At 42.7% G+C, this 21,230-nt stretch overlaps 1 protein-coding gene across 4 annotated transcripts in view; it reads left to right on the top strand.

The window, feature by feature from the left end:
• Nucleotides 1-21,230, top strand: part of MAPKBP1 (mitogen-activated protein kinase binding protein 1) — a 97,705-nt gene that overhangs the window by 62,125 nt on the left and 14,350 nt on the right. For all 4 annotated transcript variants that reach the window (XM_069857937.1, XM_069857938.1, XM_069857939.1 and 1 more), the window contains 12 exons: nucleotides 447-636; nucleotides 1,716-1,862; nucleotides 2,781-2,965; nucleotides 3,077-3,168; nucleotides 3,542-3,667; nucleotides 5,299-5,369; nucleotides 5,806-5,927; nucleotides 6,538-6,613; nucleotides 10,928-11,039; nucleotides 11,650-11,713; nucleotides 14,626-14,751; nucleotides 20,946-21,094. In XM_069857937.1, the coding sequence (XP_069714038.1) occupies nucleotides 447-636; nucleotides 1,716-1,862; nucleotides 2,781-2,965; nucleotides 3,077-3,168; nucleotides 3,542-3,667; nucleotides 5,299-5,369; nucleotides 5,806-5,927; nucleotides 6,538-6,613; nucleotides 10,928-11,039; nucleotides 11,650-11,713; nucleotides 14,626-14,751; nucleotides 20,946-21,094 (1,460 nt within the window). The remainder of the gene's footprint in view (nucleotides 1-446; nucleotides 637-1,715; nucleotides 1,863-2,780; nucleotides 2,966-3,076; nucleotides 3,169-3,541; nucleotides 3,668-5,298; nucleotides 5,370-5,805; nucleotides 5,928-6,537; nucleotides 6,614-10,927; nucleotides 11,040-11,649; nucleotides 11,714-14,625; nucleotides 14,752-20,945; nucleotides 21,095-21,230) is intronic.

Genomic DNA, 21,230 nt, shown 5'->3' with positions numbered 1-21,230 from the left:
TACTTTTGTGCTTGGTCCCACACAAGAGCACTTTCTGCAATCAGTAAACAAAATACAGTACCCACCAAAAGATGGTACTCCTTCCCCTTTGTTTTGAGATTATTTGACTTGGATTTTACCACCTGATTATGCAGTGGTAAATGATGATGATCTTCGGTGATGATTAAATGTCCTGTTCGGTCCGTCTTCAGGAAAAGTCAGTTGTGTGTCTGTGGTGGGACTCTGGGTTGCATGGCAAGAAGGATGACTTTTGCCAGGCTTCTTTTGGTACTCTGGTTGTTCAAGAGCCAGGTCCCCAGCCAGCTATTCTCTCTGCCTGTGTATGCCATGCCGTATTGTTCACCTTACCAGTGCCCTGTGGAGAATCTGAGCTCTCATGCTTCACCTCCTTGCTCTGACTCCAAGAGAGAACAAGTTAACCGGGCTGTTGTTCTCTCTTTGCGCAGTCGTCTTTTCTCTGGTGTGGCTGATGCGAAGTATCCAGACACGATTGCTTTGACCTTTGACGCCACCAACCAGTGGCTTTCTTGTGTATACAATGACCACAGCCTGTATGTATGGGATGTCAAGGACCCGAAGAAAGTGGGCAAGGTGTATTCTGCTTTGTACCACTCCTCCTGCGTCTGGAACATTGAGGTATGTTGTCTGCAGACACAGATGTTGGGTTGCAAGTTGCAGCTGAGGAGGTAATCTGCAGAGCTGCCAAATTTGAATCAAACACCTACTGCAGGGAGAAAGAATTGACTTGTATTTCCTCCTGTGGTTAGTGTGGTTGCTACAGGGCTTGAGTTGGAGTTGGGAACAGTTCTTTGGCTGCACTGCAATGGCTGAGCAAATGCGTTAGATGCAGTGTTTTACTGGAAAAAAGTCTCACCATTAAACGGTGAGTAGGGGGAGAAGGAGGAGAACTGGGCAAAGCTGAATTCAGAGCACTGGAGTTTACTATTGACATCAAAAAACATTATTTGAGGTCCGTGGTGAGCGAGTGCTATACGGTAAAGGAATGAAACAAGTGATAAAAATCTAAACTCTGATCCTTCTTAACATATTTACCAGGACATCCTGAATTTGCATCTCAAGTGGCTTTCATCTTCTAGTCTGTCTAGTTGGTTTTGCCTCAGAGGGACAGAGGGAAGGGAAGGGTGTGTAGGCAATAATATAATTGCTAGTACATTGAAATAAGTCCGACAGTGGGCAGGAAAGGGGGAAGTAGAAAGAAAGTAGGAAGAGGTTGAGGCCTCTTTTTTGTTATTATTTCTTAATAGCATATAAATTGTTACATTACTAATTTATTTATTATTTTGTTATTATGTTATTATGTATTAATTGCATTGCACTCTTTCCTTCTGGATTATAAATCAACAGTAGTAGTTGAAAATTACAAACAGCAGTGCAAGGTTGTTGTTGTATGTTCATTGTTGCCTGGTCTTTGAGGTGTTCGCTTTGAACTATTGGAAACAAAGGATGCTGACTTGTTGCATACTTCTGAAGGAGATGTTCTACTTTAAGGGAAGATGAATGTGAGCATTTGTTTGGAGTGAATATGAAGCTCTGGTCTGCAAACAGTTTTTCATTAGGAGAACTGGCTGGCTCTCATTTTTACACAACAGAGAGGACAGCCCATTTATCTCATTTTGTTTTTAAACTTGCTACCAGTATCAAGGATGCCGAGTGCCAGGCAGTCTCATTCAGGGATTGATTTTACCTGCTCTTAGATGTATCCGGAGGTCAAGGACAACAATCAGCCATGTCTCCCCCCCGGTTCCTTCATCACCTGCTCCTCTGACAACACGATTCGTCTGTGGAACACTGAGAGTTCCAACATTCATGGCACAGCCCTGCACCGCAACATCCTCAGCAATGTAAGATTCCCAGGTTCTGATGACCTCCTTGCCCTTGGGGTTGCTTTTCCTCATGCACAGGTATTCCCAAGGCCCAAACTTCTTTGGATCTTGAAGTCAACACAAGCTTCTCTGTGAGAAGAGCACAGGTCTGGTAAAATGCATAAACCTGAAGAAACATGAAGGGAGTATCAGATGGAAAGACAGTTGGTCTGAAATGGCCCTGGGGACTATTGCTTTTTCCATAACCACTCAGGATTGCCAAGCTTAGTCTCTTCCAAAGTGGCTCATGCTATATGCTACAGGAGAGCTGTTTCTCTTTTTCCCCATCTCTGCAATGTGTTTGATTTGTTTGGAAAAGGTGCATTAAATGTGGCAGAGGTTTGGTAGAATTGAATGAGAAACAGTTTACACTCACTTCATATATATAAGGGGGAGGATATTCATTCAGTACAGTGATTACTTACAGGTATCTGCATCCATTCTTGATTGTGTTGGAAGATCCATGGGTACACCAGCCCTGACCTGCCTGGTCTTGGCAATCTGCATATGATGGAAAAAGCTCCTGTTTTTTTCTGTCAGGGTGTTCTCAAAAGACATGGACTGACTTGGGTGATCCCTGGAAGTGTTTTGTATTCCTGCTGTGTCCTCCACTCCATTGTAGTCACTAATCCCAGAGCTTGAACGTTGTGCAGGACATGCTGTTAGTTTCTAGCTTGAAGGGGAATCTATTGCAAAAGGTGATAGTGAGACACAGCTGTAAAACTTTCATCCTACAATAAGAAGGGACTGAGTGCTGGCTCCTAGCTAGAAGATCCCACCAATTACAGCATTCCTGCTAATGAAGTGTTTGTTTGCCAGGAGCCGCATTTCTAAGGCAAATGCTTCACTTGAATATTTTGTAAACAGTTAGTATTTCTAGATGTATTGTCTCCCCAGGACCTGATGAAAATCATCTATGTAGATGACAACACTCAGGTACTTCTGGACACTGATTACAACTCAGCAGGAAGTGCAGAGAAAGCTGATGCACAAGTGATGGATACGAAGGTGGGGATACGCACTGTCTGTGTGAGTCCTAGTGGGGAGCACCTGGCCTCCGGGGACAGGATAGGCACTCTGAGGTAATCCCATAGAGCTCCTTGTGTAGATTGCGGGCTGGGCAGGCATGAGAATCAAAGCCAAGTGTCACTGACTTTATTAAACATACTGAAATCAGCCATGTTGTATCTTAGGATATATGAGCTGCAGTCTCTGAGGGAAATGCTGAAGGTGGAAGCCCATGACTCTGAGATCCTGTGTCTGGAGTACTCCAAACCTGACACAGGTAAATGTAATTGAGCTTCTTCCCTTTTCCATTGAGCAAGTCAGAATGTCCAGCACATAGTATGTCAGAACTTTCAGTGGTGAACTGCTACTGGATTTCAGAGCAGGCTTGTAGCATTAAGCCAGTAGAGCTGGACTTCAAAAAAAATCTTCTTGCTCATAATTTTCCTTAGAATACCTTAGGCTGAGATTGAAACATGTTCTGTCTGTTTTTTATAGTGTGAAATCTACAGTGTTCCTTTGTGGTCCATACATGCTGTTAGCTATGATATAATTTTTTGTCCCTGCAGTGACTGAAACGGTTTTAAAATAGTGACTGGAAAAGCAAGTGACTTTTTAGTAATGGCCTTATGTTCATTTTAACTTTCTGACAGGCTTAAAGCTGTTAGCCTCAGCCAGTCGAGATAGATTGATTCATGTCTTGGATGCTGGAAAGGACTACAGCCTGCAACAGACTCTGGATGAACATTCTTCTTCTATCACTGCTGTGAAATTTGCAGGTAGAGAATCATGGCTTCCCTCCAAAGCTGGATCTGAGCATTGCTGTTGTTCCATTGTGGCTGTAAAGTAATTTTAACTCCTTAAACACTGGGTTAGGCCAGGCTGAAGCTGCATCTGCTTTTTGATCGTCTTCTGTGGTTGCAGTCCTAACAGAAGAGGATATGTGATGATACTTGCCTTCTTTTCCCTTTTGTTTTTTCCTTCTCTCCTTCCTCTCCACTCAAAAAACCTTTCCTGATTTGAAGTTCTCAGCATTTCTTTGGAAAGCTCTTTTCTGTAATGATTTGCTCCCTTTAACTGACGTCCAATGGCTACACGCTGTTCTTAGGGAGGAGAACTGTCGAACAGTCATCCTCCAAAGAAATCCCCAAACCCACAAAAAAATAGTCACAAGTAAATTTGTCATTGAAACCGCTATAAGACTTTGTGTTCCTGGTAATGGAGCACACTGCATCCCCAGCACTCACTTACTATTGACGGTCAGACGTCAGTTTGTTGTGTTGTGCCAACACCACAAGGGTTGGCTGCTCTGCCAGGGAAGCCAGCAGCCAAGGGTGGCAGGAAGGCAGGCAAAGGTAGGGGCCTCACTGGCAATGGGAAAGTCCCACTGTATCTGAACAAGGTGGAACAGGTCAGCAATTCAAGGTCAGGATCAGTCTGGAGACAGCGAGCAGGGTCAGTCAGAGTTCAGTGCCTACCAGGCAAGGCAGGTTCAAGTTCATAGCAGGGAAGCTGAGTCTGTGGGTCAGGGTTTAGATCAGTAGGGTATGTGGTCAGGTACGAGTGTGCCTGCAATGCTGCTGCAGTGTAGCTCAGTTGGGGTTCAAGGATGAGAACCTCAGCTTGAAAGTAGCTTCCAAGTGAAGTGACCTTGCTAAAGCTCCATAGCAGGGGCTCTCTGAAGCTGCTATGATGTCTTCTTGGGTTTTTTTCTGATGTAGCTCTGATGCCAGAAAGTTTCTCAATCCTATCTGTCTTATCAGTTAGCTGGCCTTGAATGCAGCCAGCTAAACTCTTAGGAATAAGGGAACTGCACTGAAGGCTTAGCAGCGAAGGCCTTTTGTGCTAGTCTCTGAGCTAAATGCAGTCCTACTCTAAGTGCATGCAGTTCAAGTGGACTTGTTTGGTATTGGACCCATTTTCATTACATGGAGTTTTATCAGTGTTGCTTTGCTGAAGGAGCAAATGGATTACAGAGGAGCGCTAAGGGAAGAAGGAAAGCCTCTTCCTAATGTAAAAAAGGGCAGCAGGAAACATGTGACTGACTTTGAGGACTGGAAAGTGCTTATTGCCCATTTTCAGCTCATAGCGTGTGTGAACCTGTCATACTGCTTTGTAGTGCTGTGGCATAGAGAGGATAAGCATGTGAGCGTACTGTTGGGGGAGAAGGCAGAATTACATCCTGAGCTGTTGCGTAAAGTCTCTCTATTAAGACTTTATGCACTGTGAGCACTAACAAATGCTGTCCCCGAGAAGGGGCTTCTGTTTTGCTGCAGCATCCTGCTGCATAGGTAGGAGTCAGTCTTGGCTGGTCAGGACTGGAATAAATAAGCAGTGATATAAATTGAAATATTTCCTCCATGTTGTATTTATGTTTATCTTTTGATGGGCTTCTGCACTTTTGTTTCAGCCAATGATGGAAAAGTGCGAATGATAAGCTGTGGGGCAGACAAGAGCATCTATTTCCGCACTGCGCAGAAGGTAACCTTATTACAGCTCTTTGTGTGCTTTTTTAAATAATGTCTCACAAAGGAGCTACTTGAAAGAATAATATCAGAGTTTCTGTATGAGGTTGTTGCTATTTCAGCCTCAATGTCTCCCGCTAACTCAATGCAAGAGATTACATTCAGAGAACTAGTTCTGTGAAGCATGCAGTTGCCTCCAGCCTGACCCTCTCAGCAAGATGCAAAGTAGAGAACTGTTAGGATATCTGCTTTTCCTTCGCTGCCACGGCTGTTCTAAGGAGTTGTTAAAGAGTATGGGCTAGAGAGGAGTTCTTTGTGGCTGCAGTTCAGCAACTCCTAGCAGACCTGGTTAGTAGGAAGGGTTAGTTTGTGAGAGGCCTCATCTGTATTTAGAAGGTTTTCATAATGGATTGACTACTTGATTTTGACACAGTCTTTACTAATGTGCTTAGACAGGAGAAGGGGTTCAGTTTACCCGAACCCATCACATTGTAAGGAAGACCACTCTGTATGACATGGATGTGGATCCCAGCTGGAAATATGCAGCTATTGGATGCCAGGATCGCAACATCAGGTGAGTTTACTTCTTGTCTTGAAAATATTTTTGCAATCATAAGCGAGTTGACCAAGGTGGCTACACCTCCACCATTGTTCCTCTAGGCATTTTGAAACAGATTTGAGGCCTCACCTCACACTCTGTAAGTAAAGGATCTTGCTCTCTTGACTATTTCTTTTAGTATGAAGGAGCCACAGGTATTTTTATAGCAGGGAAGAGTGACTGAGGCTTATTAAGAGCCATTCCTGCTACATAACCATTAGCCATTACAAAGTACGGCAAGGTTTGGCAAGGTTTTCTTCCTCCCACTTAACCCTTCCTTCAGTGCTGTGATCCTATACTTGTATTTTATTATCAGCTTAAGAATCAAGCCTCAGGTTAGTTCAGATATCTGCATGATGATATATCATCCAGTCTTGAGCCCCTGTATTACTTTCAAGGTAGTTTCTTGAACAATTTAAATGATTGTTGGTTATACTCTTGGAATTCATTTCTTCACTTCCTGTGGCTTGACCTTGTTCCCTGAATCTCATGTGGAACGAGGATTAGAAAGAGAAAAGGACCCTAGTGACAAGAGCCACAGAGGAGTATCAGCATAACGAGTGATGTTGTCTTCTGTCCCCTTCAGGGTTTTCAACATAAGCAGTGGGAAGCAGAAGAAGCTTTACAAAGGATCTCAAGGTGAAGATGGCACCCTCATCAAAGTAAGCTGTTTTCTTTCCTTCTGCCTTTCTTTCTGCCTTTTCCCTTTTTTTAAGCTCTTCTGAATGCAGCTCAGCTAAGAAAATTGAATACCAGTCTGGACACAGTAACTTTTTTTTTTTTTTGTTTGCTTTGGGTTGCTCCGTACACTGTCCCTTATCCTGCTGCTGTTTCCTCCTACATCTCTCCTTGAGGGCTGGTAGTGTATTTGGGTTTCATCAAGCTAAAACAAAAAAGAGTCAATGAATGCTGAAGCTTATGTATAACTTCACTCTCTGTCCTGTTTCTGAAGTAAGGCACAGGCCCATGCTGTAAAAGTAAGTAGAACAGCGCCAATTATCTGTCAGGAGATGATTTAGTCACAGAATCACAGAATAACCAGGTTGGAAGAGACCCACCAGATCATCGAGTCCAACCGTTCCCATCAAACACTAAACCATATCCCTCAGCACCTCATCCACCCGTGCCTTAAACACCTCCAGGGAAGGTGACTCAACCACCTCCCTGGGCAGCCTGTTCCAGTGACCAGTGACCCTTTCTGTAAAGAATTTTTTCCTAACGTCTAGCCTAAACCTCCCCTGGCAGAGCTTGAGGCCATTCCCTCTTGTCCTGTCCCCTGTCACTTGGGAGAAGAGGCCAGCACCCTCCTCTCCACAACCTCCTTTCAGGTAGTTGTAGAGAGCAATGAGGTCTCCCCTCAGCCTCCTCTTCTCCAGGCTAAACAACCCCAGCTCTCTCAGCCATGCCTCATAAGGCCTGTTCTCCAGCCCCCTCACCAGCTTTGTTGCTCTTCTCTGGACTCTCTCCAGAGCCTCAACATCCTTCTTATGGTGAGGGGCCCAGAACTGAACACAGGATTCGAGGAGCGGTCTCACCAGTGCCGAGTACAGAGGGAGGATAACCTCCCTGGACCTGCTGGTCACACCGTTTCTGATACAAGCCAAGATGCCATTGGCCTTCTTGGCCACCTGGGCACACTGCTGGCTCACGTTCAGTCGGCTGTCAACCAACACCCCCAGGTCCCTCTCCTCCAGGCAGCTTTCTAGCCAGACTTCTCCTAGTCTGTAGCACTGCATAGGGTTGTTGTGCCCCAAGTGCAGGACCCGGCATTTGGCCTTGTTAAACCTCATGCCATTGGACTCTGCCCAGCGGTCCAGCCTGTTCAGATCCCTTTGCAGAGCCTCCCGACCCTCCAGCAGATCGACACTTCCACCCAGCTTAGTGTCGTCCGCAAACTTGCTCAGGGTGCACTCAATGCCTTCATCCAGATCATTGATGAAGACATTAAACAGGGCTGGACCCAGCACTGAGCCCTGGGGAACCCCACTTGTCACTGGCCTCCAGCTGGATTTCACACCATTTACCACCACTCTCTGGGCCCGGCCATCCAACCAGTTTTCCACCCAGGAGAGTGTGCGCCTGTCCAGGCCAGAGGCTGACAGTTTCTGAAGCAGAATGCTGTGAGAAACTGTGTCAAAGGCTTTGCTGAAGTCCAGGAAGACCACATCCACAGCCTTTCCCTCATCCAGCAGCCGAGTCACTTTGTCATAGAAGGCGATCAGGTTAGTCTGGCAAGACCTGCCTTTTGTGAACCCATGTTGACTGGGCCTGATCACCCGGTTCTCTTGCATGTGCTTCATGATAGCACTCAAGATCACCTGCTCCATGACTTTCCCTGGCACTGAGGTCAGACTGACAGGCCTGTAGTTTCCTGGGTTCTCCCTGCAACCCTTCTTGTAGATGGGCACAACATCAGCCAGCCTCCAGTCCAGTGGGACTTCCCCAGTCTTCCAGGACTGTTGGAAGATGATGGAAAGGGGTTTGGCCAGCACATCCACCAGCTCCTTCAGTACCCTAGGGTGAATCCCGTCCGGCCCCATAGACTTGTAGCTGTCCAGTCGGGCTAGCAAGGCTCTGACCACCTCCTCTTGGATCACGGGAGCCTCATTATGCTCCTCTAGCTCCTGGGTTAGTACACAGACGGAACGACCCTCCTTACGACTAAAGACTGAGGCAAAGAAGGCATTAAGTACCTCGGCCTTTTCCTCATCCCCTGTTACTGTTGTTCCTTCTGTGTCCAATAGGGACTGTATGGTCTCCCTAGTCCGCCTTTTATTATTTATATATTTGTAGAAAGATTTTTTGTTATGTTTCACTGACTTGTCCAATCCAATTTCTAGCTGAGCCTTAGCCCTTCTGATTTTTTCTCTACACAATCTCACTTCCCTCCTTTAGTCCACCCAAGAGGCCTGTCCCTTCTTCCAGAGGCCATAAACATTTCTCTTCCTCTTGATATCCCTCAAGATCTCTCTATTCAACCAAGCTGGCTTTCTCCCCTGCCGGCTTTTTTTCCGGACCACGGGGATGGCTTTCTCCTGAGCTGCTAGGACCACCCTTTTGAAGAGCTCCCAGCCCTCCTGGGCTCCCTTGCCCTTGAGTACTGTCTCCCATGAGACTTCACCAACCAGCCTGCTGAAGAGATCAAAGTCTGCCCTCTGGAAATTTAATGCTACAGTCTTGCTAACCACCATTTACTTTACTCCTTTACTTTCTGCTCCAGAGAGCTCATTCTGGCTTTCTTGACTATCTATGTCATGATAATTGAGGTGGAGCTGCCTGTTGATTGATCTTTGAGAAATTTGTGTTGCCAAAGGGCAAATACAAGTGAAACTCCTTATGAGGTAATGAAATTAAGTAGCATCTGTCCTGAAAAGCCTATATTCATCAAGTCTTGGAACACTGGGCAAGGCCAGTACTGTTTGGAAAGAGTCTGTTCATGTTTCCCACCTGCTGAGTGTGTCCAGGGCTTGCGTTAGGGTAACATGCCTGCTTCTGCCACTCTCCTGGGCTTCCCTTGGTAAAGTAGATGTGTTAAAAGTTCAGAGTTAAGAGTGATGCCAGCACAATGGCATGTGGAAGAATGGCATTCTTCTCTTTAAATGGGAGAGACCAATTAATACAACTGGAGTATCTCTCAAGTTAAGATGCCAAACAAGCATATTCATCATACTTGTTTTCACTGATAATTTTTCTACTTTTAATATGAAATATTTCTGTTCAGCAGGCCAGCAGTATTATTGATGAGGGTATATAACTGGGTAAAAAGGGAGAACAGTTTTGCTCTGTGTCACCTCTTCTGTTTTAGAGAAAAAGTTCTCTTTCTCTTTGCCTGTAATAATTCCTACAAAGGTTTTTATAAGTCAGAATAATGATAAAAATGAAAAATTGACACTGCACTTTATTGCTGGTAAGTTCAGGTACTTGATTAGATCTTTCTCAGACCACAACCCATGAATTGTTGCTGGGAGCTGGATTGTTTTGTTCTTAATATCCTTTATGTTTTTGTTTTTTTCATGTGTAGCTCAAATGGGGAATCAAATATTTTTAATATTGCTTTGTTCATTTTTAGGACAATTATGTAACCAAGGGATTACGGTTGCCTCTGGAATTTGAAATTCTTTGGCATGTTGTTCTGAGATCATAACATACATTGCAGTTTAACAAGCAGAACCCAAACAGTGACATGCAGAGCAAAAGATACAGCAACAAAATAAATATAACCAGAAAAAAAGAGTTATCCTTATTTAAATGCCATGTCTCCCTCAAAATCCAGACATTTTCACTCTCAGTTCCTTAAAGTTCTACAAAGGACAAAGCAGGACATTTGTTGACAGTAGCTGTATTTGCTGTGCAGTGCTGCATTAGACCTAGGGAGTTGTTTGGAAGGGGTTTTATATTTGATCCAAGATAAAGCAACAAATGGGTGTACATGGGGGTAGGAGGAGAAGAAAACCCCAACATGGGAGTTGTGAATGCTGGAGAGTTGACAGCACCATTATCAAAGACAGTTTCTCAGCAGTGTTGAGGGGTTTGTTTTTCTTTTTTTGTTTTGTCTCCTCAAGATTAGAGTCTTAGTATTTCACTTAACTCTGTCAGCTCTGATTATTTTGGGGAGGGGGAGCAGGGGTGTTGTGGTGGTGTGGTTTTTTTTTGTTGTTTTGTTTTTATCTTAAAATAGAAGAAAGTAAGACCCTGGTGGTTAGAAGGAGGTAGGAGAAAGAGGTGTAATTTGATCCATTTGTGGTTGTGTCTTTACAGTCATGAAGACATTTAATGTAAGTGCTTTTAGTGTCTCATTAGGTTGGAAATAGTTGGAACAGTTTAGTTAGGCTGGTACTCAATTGGAGTCCTTTAAGAGCTACTTGCATTTTATTCTGTTGACCACTATGACTGTCTTGGGTATTCTGGACTGTGTTCGTGCAGTTTGAAGGCACTTTCTCACCACATCTTTGCATGTCTCTTATCTACTAAACCAGGTGCAAACGGATCCCTCTGGTCTTTATATTGCAACCAGTTGTTCTGACAAGAACCTCTCCATCTTTGATTTCTATTCTGGCGAGTGTGTTGCAACCATGTACGGACATTCAGGTAAGGCACAAACTTCTGGAAATGCATTTTTTCTGCCGATGACTGCATAATGTGGTCTGGTACTAGTCAAAACTTTCTGAAGGTTCCTACCCACCAAAGTTTACCTGGTGGGTGTTTTGGAGTAGGTTATAGTTGGATGGAGTTGTAATAGCTTATGGAATTGTAATAGCTTATTTCACTGTAATTTCAACATTTTTCCAGACTGCATTTTGCATTGCAAAACCCAAGCACACGTGTGCCTGTCCGGCCTTGTATGTGTTCACATAGTTTTTCCTAATAGCCTATAAGGTAATCTGTGTGTTTTCAGCATATATTAAGCTTCACTATGATGTACCTCAGCTCCTACATTGTCGGGGATGTTCTGTTATAGGCAAAAAGGGGCTTCAGTCTTCATGTTTACTTTGCTGTGGGATACCCTTTCTTATGTCAAGCCTAGATTCTTTGTTAAATGGTTATGGTAACTGGGGCTTATTCATCTGTGAAGCATGTTGGCTTTAATCAGAATTTGAGCTGCTGAGCACAGATATGCTATTCATTTGGCTAATGACCTCTTCTACCCATTGGAATAATTCAGGGAAGGTTTTTTTCCCTTGTGTTTTATTTCACGCAGAGATAGTAACTGGGATGAAATTCAGCAATGACTGCAAACATCTAATCTCTGTTTCTGGTGACAGGTAAGAGGGGTCTGCTTGTCTGGGATATCAGCTCAAGCCATCTCACACTGCATTTAAAGTCTGTCATGAAGGAAGGTGGACTTTTTTTTTAATGAGGGATGTCTTGTGAATTCCAATGAAACCTTAGAGCTTCTGAATCCTAAGCGTGTGCTATTGGCAAAGCTTACAGAGCTTATATTATACTTCCATGGAGTGAGACACCCATGTGAAGTGCTTCCTTTGCCGTTTTCTGACTGTGTGGGTACTATTCCCTGCTGGAAAGGAGTCAGGGATGTGGGTTGTTTCTTTGCCAGCCTTTAGGTCTGTGAAGTAATGCAGCTTGTAATATTCTGACCAGTGGTGCCAAAACTTTGTCTTACAATATTCCTGTTTGTGAGGTTTCACTAGGTGAATGAGCCTATCTAGCAGCAAAAGGGACAGACCTGTCCACACTCTTTGCTCCTGTCTATATGGCCCTTTTCTCCTAAGTCAGCTGTGGTGCAGTTGACCCCTCATTAGGTTGATTCAGGCCCCTAACATCAGTATCCCTGCAGGCTGGATTTTCTGCTGATTTAGTGAGCTAAATTAGTTTGACAAAAGCTTAAGTAATCATCAGACTGAGCTGAAGGGGAAAAGATGTGATGATGGTAGAGGTGAGTGGATCCATGACTTCTAGAATCAGTGAATGCTTAAAGCAGCTGAACTGAAGAAGTTTTTTCCTTTGAGAAAGATGATTCCTGGTGTGCCATTTCAAGGCCAGAGCAACCCAGGTTCTCTTTTTTTGTCTTTTCTGTTAATTAAACAATTGAACCAGAAGAAGTGTTTTAAAGGCTAAGTTGTTACAGAACATACAATATATCACCTTAATCTGCAATAGTTGGTTGTTCCTATCTTTCAGTAAAGGTTAAATAATTTGGTTTTCCTCTTTCTTTTACTTTTCACTTGTATAAATAGATTAAGGGGAAAGTTGCAGAAAAAAAAGGGTACTTCTGTTGTGGATTTTGGATTTCTGATAAATTCCAGGAACATGGAAGGTTTGAGGTTCCCAGTGATCCTTATGATTTAGTGCAGTGTCCCCGTGTTGACCCTTTCCATGAGGGAAAGGATCATTTTCTTCACTAAGGGTGTGGAGGAGGTGGAAGAGAAGTGAGGAAAGGATTCATGAAGAACTTTGCTGTAAGGGGTGGAGAAAATGTCTTTTTCAAAGGAGAACAAGCAAAATAGTCTGTTCACACATCAGCATGTGCAAAGAATAAAGCTGAGAATAGAGAGAATGGAGGTGGAGACAGGCAGAAGAAATGGGAGACCAGTATGAGAAAAGTACTGCAAGGGGAAAAAAAAGGCAGCAAAAGGGGTAGGTGGGATCATGCTTCTGTAGAGCATTGTTTTGAATGTTAATATATGTTAATGTATTTACAAGTTTATACTGTTTGCTGCTTACCTCCAGGTTTGATAGCTGTGGGTGTGAGATGAATGAACAGGCCAGATTTGCTTTCTGAATTTTGTTTCCTACTTTTCAATGTTGTCTCAGCTGCAGATTATGGTTCCTGTTACGTTTGAGAGTTGGGAAGCAGCTGGCTGCCCCATGTTGCCATAGTTCCCAGATGCAGTGCCTCACCACTTTCTCCTGGCTGAAAAGCCAAGGTGGGAGGATGACAGCATGTTCATTGTTGATGGGAAGAGTCTCTGTGTGACTTCAATAGCTGGGCGTGATATTCCTGAGCTTTGTCGCAAAGGGAGTGGTACTGAGGGCAAGAAAGGAATTTTTAGTATTTCATTGCAATCCACACAGACTGTAAAGTGGGATTTCTTTTTTCTTTTCATATGGCACAGAAATAAAGCCTTTTAAAATGTCTTCTCATGAGAGGAAAAAAAATGGAGAGCATGGAGGCATTCAGGATCCTGGTGCTTTTGGCATTTGCCTCATCTCTAGGAGACCAAAGATCATGGCCATTGTTCAAAATGACAGGGCAAATGAGTTTCTACAACTCATCAAGGAAGAGTGGAATGGCCCTCATTGGAAACTCCTTGGTGAATGGAATACCCATGAGTATGGTGGCACTCAGGGATCTTGAAGAACTTGATTAAATGCTCTTTGGATTCCAAAGTAGTGTGCAAGATTTTATAAATTAAAGTAAAAGCACCACTTCTGTTTCTGCATCCGTGTAAGTATAGATAGGAAAGATGTGTGAGATGAAAACAGTTAGCTAGTACTGAGATAAAATTTCAGAGGAAATGCTAGTCGTTGTACTTTCTAGTAGCTAAAGATGAGATACAGCATTGTAATGAGGAATTTATTTTTTAAATTATTTTTAGGCAGATTTCTGAAGAAAATGAGACCAATGAGGTCACGCTGTTTCCCTGTCTTCAACACTTTTGAATCCTTTGACCGAATTCAATCAAATTCTTTAGGAGGTTCCTGGAGGGAGTCCAAGTAAAATATTATCAGTACTCTGACTGCAAAAAGTACTGCCAGATAAGCTTACCTATTATTACACCATAGAGGTTCTGTGGGATGGCTGGGGTTAGGAAGGCATTGCCCGTGGAGGTAGTTGCAGTAAGAGGCTGCAACTTAGCTGCTGGTAGGGGACACAAAGGACATCTGTAGGCTCTGGTTATCCTGCTGACCACGGAGGGACTTGTTATGACATTTCCTTCAGCAGTTGGTGAGAATCAAATTAAAGGTATAGGATCAAATATGACTCTATGCAAATATCTCTACAGTTGTTCTCACCCACAGGGAGTCTTTGCCAAGCAGGTTTTACCATTTTGTCATGACATTTGTGATGGGATCGAGTTTCTGTGAAGCTGTTTCTGTGTGCGTCTCTCCCTGACACCTACATAGGGGCTCTGGTTTGCTTCTATGCTGCTAACTGATAATATCAATAAACTGAACTGAGACTTGACCCTAGCCTTACCCTTCCCTCTTTCAGCTGTATCTTTATCTGGCGTCTGAGCTCAGAGATGACCATCAACATGCGGCAGCGACTGTCTGACATGAAGCAGAGAGGGAAACAGACAGAAAAGTCTCCTCCACACAAGACAACTGGACTCATAAGGTATGGAGAGTAGATTAAGAAGAGATGGCTGGGTCTGTAGGGTTTAACATGAAAAGTTGGCACTAGGTTTCAACTGTAAGGTTTCTGCTGTCTTCACTGATGGTGTCTTCTAAAGTTCTCTTCTTCTGTTGGATTTGCCATGGGTTTTGTGCCCCACTTTGGATATAAAAGCCTGACTGTGATCTTCCAGACTGACTTGCTTATTGTTGCCTCACTGATTGCAAAGTGTATGCATTGTCCCTCATGTCTTAATTTACTTTAATAAGCAATTTACATAGCAATATTGAGGCTGGTACACAGCATCCTACCAGGGAAGCTTTGCTCCTTCATGAATAAGGATATCTGGATCTAGGCTGAATGCAATTTAAAGGCTGTTTTCTGTAGTGTCAGTACTGAAACATACCTGTGAGCTGTATGAGTTTGCCGTGTTGATCATAATTCTGGAAGAGTTCTTACAGTTGTGCTGTTACTCTGTTAACTATTTTCTGAAGGCTTTGAAAAAGGTCACCTAAAAATAATTATAATATAAATAATAAATATAAAAATAAATTCCATGTGAAAAGTTCCTGGCAGCTAAATCATATTATTATTTTTGCTCGGCAAGCAATGTATCTAAAAACAAGCTACCACAACCTACATATGGAACAGATCTAAATATATCTGGTGACCTTTCTTAAAGTGGTGCTTAAACAAAGACCCTGTTTTTAAACAGAACAGGAGTGACAGGGGATTATGGATTACTAGTGTTACTGTATTTGATTTCTTTGTAGTTAGTGAGTAGCTGAGAGTAATTTGATGGTAAGCAATGCAGGGGAGTCCTGACCAACCTGATATAGGATCAAAGTAGGTAAAAAAGGTAAACAGATTTTTGATGCTACGTCCCACAATGTTCTTCCTTCAAATGACTACAAATTGAGTTCTGGATATAAAAGTGCCAAAGCATTGGAGGACTTACCATGCTAGTTTTGTTGAGTGTCACAAGGAGCTTCCCGCTCCCTTTCAGAGCAAATAATGTTGAAACGAATCTGCTTATTTTCTTTGGGAAAGTCTTGATGTGCTCATTCTTGAAACAAGTCTTGTGTAATACATGTATTCGATAATGATGCTGGGAGAACTCAGGAAGCAATGCGCTTTTTATAGCAGACTCTCCATTATTCCAGCAGCTGCAGCCTTACCCTACCGAGGCTCAGTCTGTGACAGATAATCTCAGCCCTCTTCCGCATTCGGTGTTACTTGTTTCCATCACAGGTGCTTCCTGAAGGGCGGTGTTAGTACCATGCCAAGCCCGGCACTTGATTAAACTTGTTTGGCAACCTCTTTGCAAGCCTGGAGTTGACTTGTTTGGTCAGCTTTGACAGCTTGTTTTCAGTTTTGATCGACCGCTCTGGTCATTGCCAATCAGCAAAAACATAACTCCAGAGCGTTTTGGATTGGGACTGAATATGGCGGAAGAGCCTATTGGACCAGCATTACTGAGGTGGGACAAGGAAATCTAATGAACTTGAGTGAGAATGGTTTTCTAGGTGCTTGTACCTGTTTTGGTTGTGTTTCCGATGTCTGTTTGTGTAGTCTGCAGTGGGGAGTTGGGTTGCATCTTGTGGTGTAAAACTGTTGTCTCAAAAGGGCTCATAGGAATAGAAGGAAGCTCCCTGCCTGGTGATATGCCATTTGTTCTACGAGATTTTCTCTAGAACAATATTGCTAGAATTTGGTGGGGGAATGAATGCATTCTGTTCTGTAGTATGAGCGTATGACAGGATGAATAACCAAAATAATGCTGGGGAAGTAAAATGGAGCTGAGGAGTCAGTGGGGAGCTGAAGATTTCCAGTTCAGGACAGCGCTGTCTCTATCCAGCCGTAACTGGGAGGCTAGGGATTGGCCCAGGTGAATAACATCTGAAGTGTAAACACACAGAAGATGCCTTTCTGGGTCAAACCAGTGTTCCTGATATACTGCCTGTGTCAGTGGCAATGAAAGATGCTGTGTAATGAGACAGTGTAAGGGCTTGGCTCCATGAAGTTTTGTGTCCATTTGCCTCATGCCAAATTGTTACATTGAGTATCTTGGGAGGCACATGTCTACTTGTTCCCTTTAGTATTTGGTCACAGATCCATTGTCCACTGAATTTGTGTAAATCCTTTTTGAACTTTGTAATATTATATGCCTCTGCAGCCTTCTTTGGTGACAAGTTCTAAGAGGTTACTGCTCTCTGTGGAAGGAAGGACATTTTTTGTCTCTATTAGACTGCACTCCTGCTACTTTTTTTGAAAGCTCCCTACTTCTGAATATTGTGAGCTTTGGTGAACTATTGTTCTGCATCCAGCTATCTGTAGTCACCATGGTTTTGTAAACCTTTATTATAACCTCTTTCTATCCAACCTTCCTTCCAAACTGCAGAGTTCAAGCCTCTTCTGTTCCTCCAAAAACTTCTGGAGAGACTAAAGTTCCTTCTCAGAAGGATTTTTCTGACTCACCTTTATGGGATGTTACTTGGAACTAATCTGACCTGTATGACCCACAGTTCTGTACAGTGCCCCTAAGAGTTTTTCAGTTCTGCCTCTGGCTGTGGTAACTGCTGATGTGTGCTTTTCTCTCAACTGCTGAACATAAGGAGCTTTGATTGTTTTAGATGAGAGATTTTGTATTCAGCTGATATTTCTGGTACGTTTTGGTTTTGAGCCATTTATATTTTCAGAGAAGAAGTCTTGCAAAGGCCTTTTAATAGGGTTTTGGTTTTGATCCAAGTATGCATTTATTGTTTAGAAATGCTTGTCATCTCATTTTTTGGAAGGGAAGTTATGACTTGATTTTACTGTGGAATGTTTGCAAGGCTTATAGTCATGTTTTAGCTGAGCAATTTGTTTTTGTTTGTTTTAATTTTAAAAGCCACTTTTTTTCTGAAACTTGAATATGAATAGCAGGAGAGAGAAATGTTATTCGAATTGAATTGCCTAAAACATAAATGTATGCTGAAGGAGTACTGTGTGCTGTCAGATATATTTGGAAAGAAGAGCTCCTTATCAAATTCTTAGTGAAGATTTGGTCCAGTCCAGGAAAGCTGTGTGGTTTCCAGGAGTCAGAATAGGACAGACTTTTGATGCCAGATCAGAATGGTGCCTAAGTTTCTGCTTAGCTACTTCAATTATAGCACTAGGGAAGCTGAAGTCATCAGCACTGTGATCTTTCTGTGAGGAAAAGAAAGGTAACTTTCTTTTTAAAACCCTTTGGCATTTGGGCAGGGCTGGGGAGGAGGAGGCAGTCTGCTAGTGATCTCTACAATACAGAATGTTAGTTTCATAAATATGCCCCTGAAGCTGAGGTATTAAGTAGCAGAAGATCAGAGTAGGAAATCTGACATCATACCTCTTTAAGTGGATAGTTGCCGTTCTTGCCTGTTTTATTTTAAGAAAAGAGAGAAGGATTGAATTCAAGGCATGCAAAAGAATACGGAGTACCTAATATGTGATGTCTTAATGCTAAAACTCCATAAAGACGTGGTACTTTTAAGTCTGTGTATGTGTCCTGAAGATTTTCTAGCTGGAGGACCTTTGCTGTCATAGAACTAATACTGGCAGACCCTTCAGAAACTAGGAGCTGAATTGCAGCTGGCTCTGCCCATCTGTGCAGAACAAGTTCCAGGCATGGTACTAGAATGGGATAGTTCCTCAGCAAAGGAAGAAGACGAGAGCAAGGATGATTAAAATCTTTGCTCTAAGTGAGTGGCCTGTACTGTGAGAATTGGACATGTCTGTACATGCTGTTCTGGAATAGCTGCTCTGAAACATTCCTTCTGGTATAAGGATGCTTTGTTGGGGTTTGGCTTAGCCTACTCTCAGCAGGAATTCAGCAAAACACAGAAATCTTATTCCTTCGCTTTCAAAATGCTCTCATGTGGTGCTTCTTTGGAAGCAGCTCCCATGTGTGAAACCTCACCTCACATTATCCTGTCTTCCACCTAAGCATGAACAAGAATTGAGGAAGAGTGTTGAAGAGACATGCGCAACAGAGAGGCCTACAAGAAAGTCCAAAGAACAAAGAGGAAGATAGGGAAAGAAAGGAGAAAGTTGTGAAGTCTAAACTGAGGGATTGACTTGTGCAAGCACAACAGCTAAAACACTCAAGATCTTGTTTCATTTTCAAGAGTATCTTAGTTTCCAGTCAGTGGGCCTAAGAGTCTTCTGAAAATACTATTCGATTATCTCCATTCAAGTCACAGGACTGAGTTTGAAAAATGTATTTGAGTTGTATAAAAGAGGATGTGGAAGAGAGGCATGAATTTTTTCTGGAATAATGCACTATAACCTTACATTTGTATTGGGCATGTGACTTCGTAATATGTTTGGCATTTCCTGAGAGGTATTAAAACATGCACATCTGACTTGCAAAATATGTTTTACATTCTCTTACTCAGCTCCTTTGAGGATATTGGAATATACTTTTTGCCCCCCTTGCTATTTTTGTCAGTCACCATCTGATGGACAGAGGTCATCTTTCTGTTTGTAATGTAAACCATAATGTAAACCACATTGACAGCAATCCTCCCTTTTCCATTTACACCTATGAGAGTACATGCAGGAGGGAGTTTAGCAAACATATAACCTTTCCTTGGCATATCACCTCATCATAGTGATGTTCAACCAGTTAGATGTTTAAACGTCTAATAATCTAACCCTTTGTCCTCAATAAGTCCCTCAAACTACAACAAAGGATACAAACAGAATGATACTATCAAAGCTATTGACACAAAGCTGATCTTGCCTGTCAGGTATAAATGTAATATACCTCATAGAATGAAACATGGCATAACCTCAAATGTATGGTATTGCTTGAACTGTATTGGGATTCTCCTGCTATGACACAAGAACCTGAGAGTGATAAGATGGACACACAAGGAGGTGATAGAAAAGACGAAGTGACTAACAAACTCAGATGTCAAAAGTGGATGAAGACAGCCAACAGGAAACTGCTTTCCTGGAGGACCTAGCAGTCTCAATGATCCTGTGGGTCTTTTCCAATCTAGTGATTCTGTGATACAGTCAGTTAAACTCTGCTTTTTGCCAGAACACCTCGAAGTTCATTTGAAAGCATTGGGTATTTATTGCTCAGTCACTCGTAATAAAATGGAAATTTAATGCTGCCACTAAATAGGGAGAGAAAAGATTAAAATACTTTAACTACTTTTTACCGTATTTCAGTACTGCCTGCTATCTGTCAGCTGCAGGAGAAGTTGGTCTCTTGCCACGCTGCTTTGTATTTGATGGATGAGCTATTTTTATTTCATGAATAATGCTTGGCACTCAACACCTACCAGTGATATCCTGTAAATGTTACTAATGATGAGTTTGGCACTTTAGGTTAAATGGGCACTACTCAACTTTATTTGTTAGGGATTCTTCATTTGTTCAATTATTGTCCAAAGTGCATTAGTTTGTTTGGTTCTGTTGACTGAAGGGGTAAAGAGAGGAAAGGGAAGAGAAGAAGAAAGGGGGAAGATAGAGATTGGTGTTGGTAAGTCTTTCTGGTTGGTATTGGAGAATTTTATGCTGAGAGTGCCTCCGAGGTCTGTGTGGGAACACTTGTCTGATCTACTTCGATTAAAGATCTGCCAAAAATATGTTTTACATTATTCCTTGTGCCTGAAGGCTAAAAAAGGCAGCATGGTGCTCTTTATGGTGTGTGGGCTGTGCCTTCAGGTTCTGTGTGTGTGATCCTTGATATGAATCTGTCTCTTATGTTATAATTTGCCATATACCTGATTGACAGCAATCAGGGAGTATGTGTGTGACATTTTTGATGTGTAGAACAGTTCTAGAGAGGGCCTGCTTAAGGGTGGGAAGGATATTTGCCTTTCAAATATGCTCTACCTTTTTGACCTTATGAATTGGTGGGATCTGAAATGGAAGACCAAATTTAATTCTACTTGACTTTCTGAGACTCATTTACTTCTGATTTCTGTCATCCATCCACATGTATGAGACCATTGCTGTGGCAGACTATACACAACTTTGTGCAGGGTTTAACTTGCCTTGTTTCTCAGAGATGAGTTTTGCTGGAGTGAGGGCTGTTTGAGAGAGCTGAGGGAGCTTGCTCATTGTGGGTGGATATAAGGTGGAGAACTATCTGGTGTGTGGATAGAAATGGTGGAAAGTTCTTGATTCGGACCATAATATCACTTCCAATTCCTACATCCCAGGCATGAGTCCATCTCTGCCCTGTCCTCTGTGCCTGCACTCTCATCAGACAGTGACAAGGATGGTGAAGATGAAGGGAATGATGAAGATGAGTTACGTGGGCTGAAGTCTTTCCATATTCAGTCCAGCTGCAACACTGAGAAAGACTCAGGTATAAATGGGAGTGGGGCATGGGGAACTTTGGAGAAAAACAGCATGAACATGAAGTGGTGAGAGGATGAGAGACACTGGCTGAAGGGTAACAAGACATGGGCAGAAAGAGAAAGACCAAGACGTAATCAGATGAA

The sequence above is a fragment of the Phaenicophaeus curvirostris genome, chromosome 5, assembly GCF_032191515.1.
Source record: "Phaenicophaeus curvirostris isolate KB17595 chromosome 5, BPBGC_Pcur_1.0, whole genome shotgun sequence".
NCBI classification, from domain to species: Eukaryota; Metazoa; Chordata; class Aves; order Cuculiformes; family Cuculidae; genus Phaenicophaeus; species Phaenicophaeus curvirostris.
The sequence above is the reverse complement of the archived record's forward strand: the minus strand, read 5'-3'. Positions and strand labels throughout refer to the sequence as shown.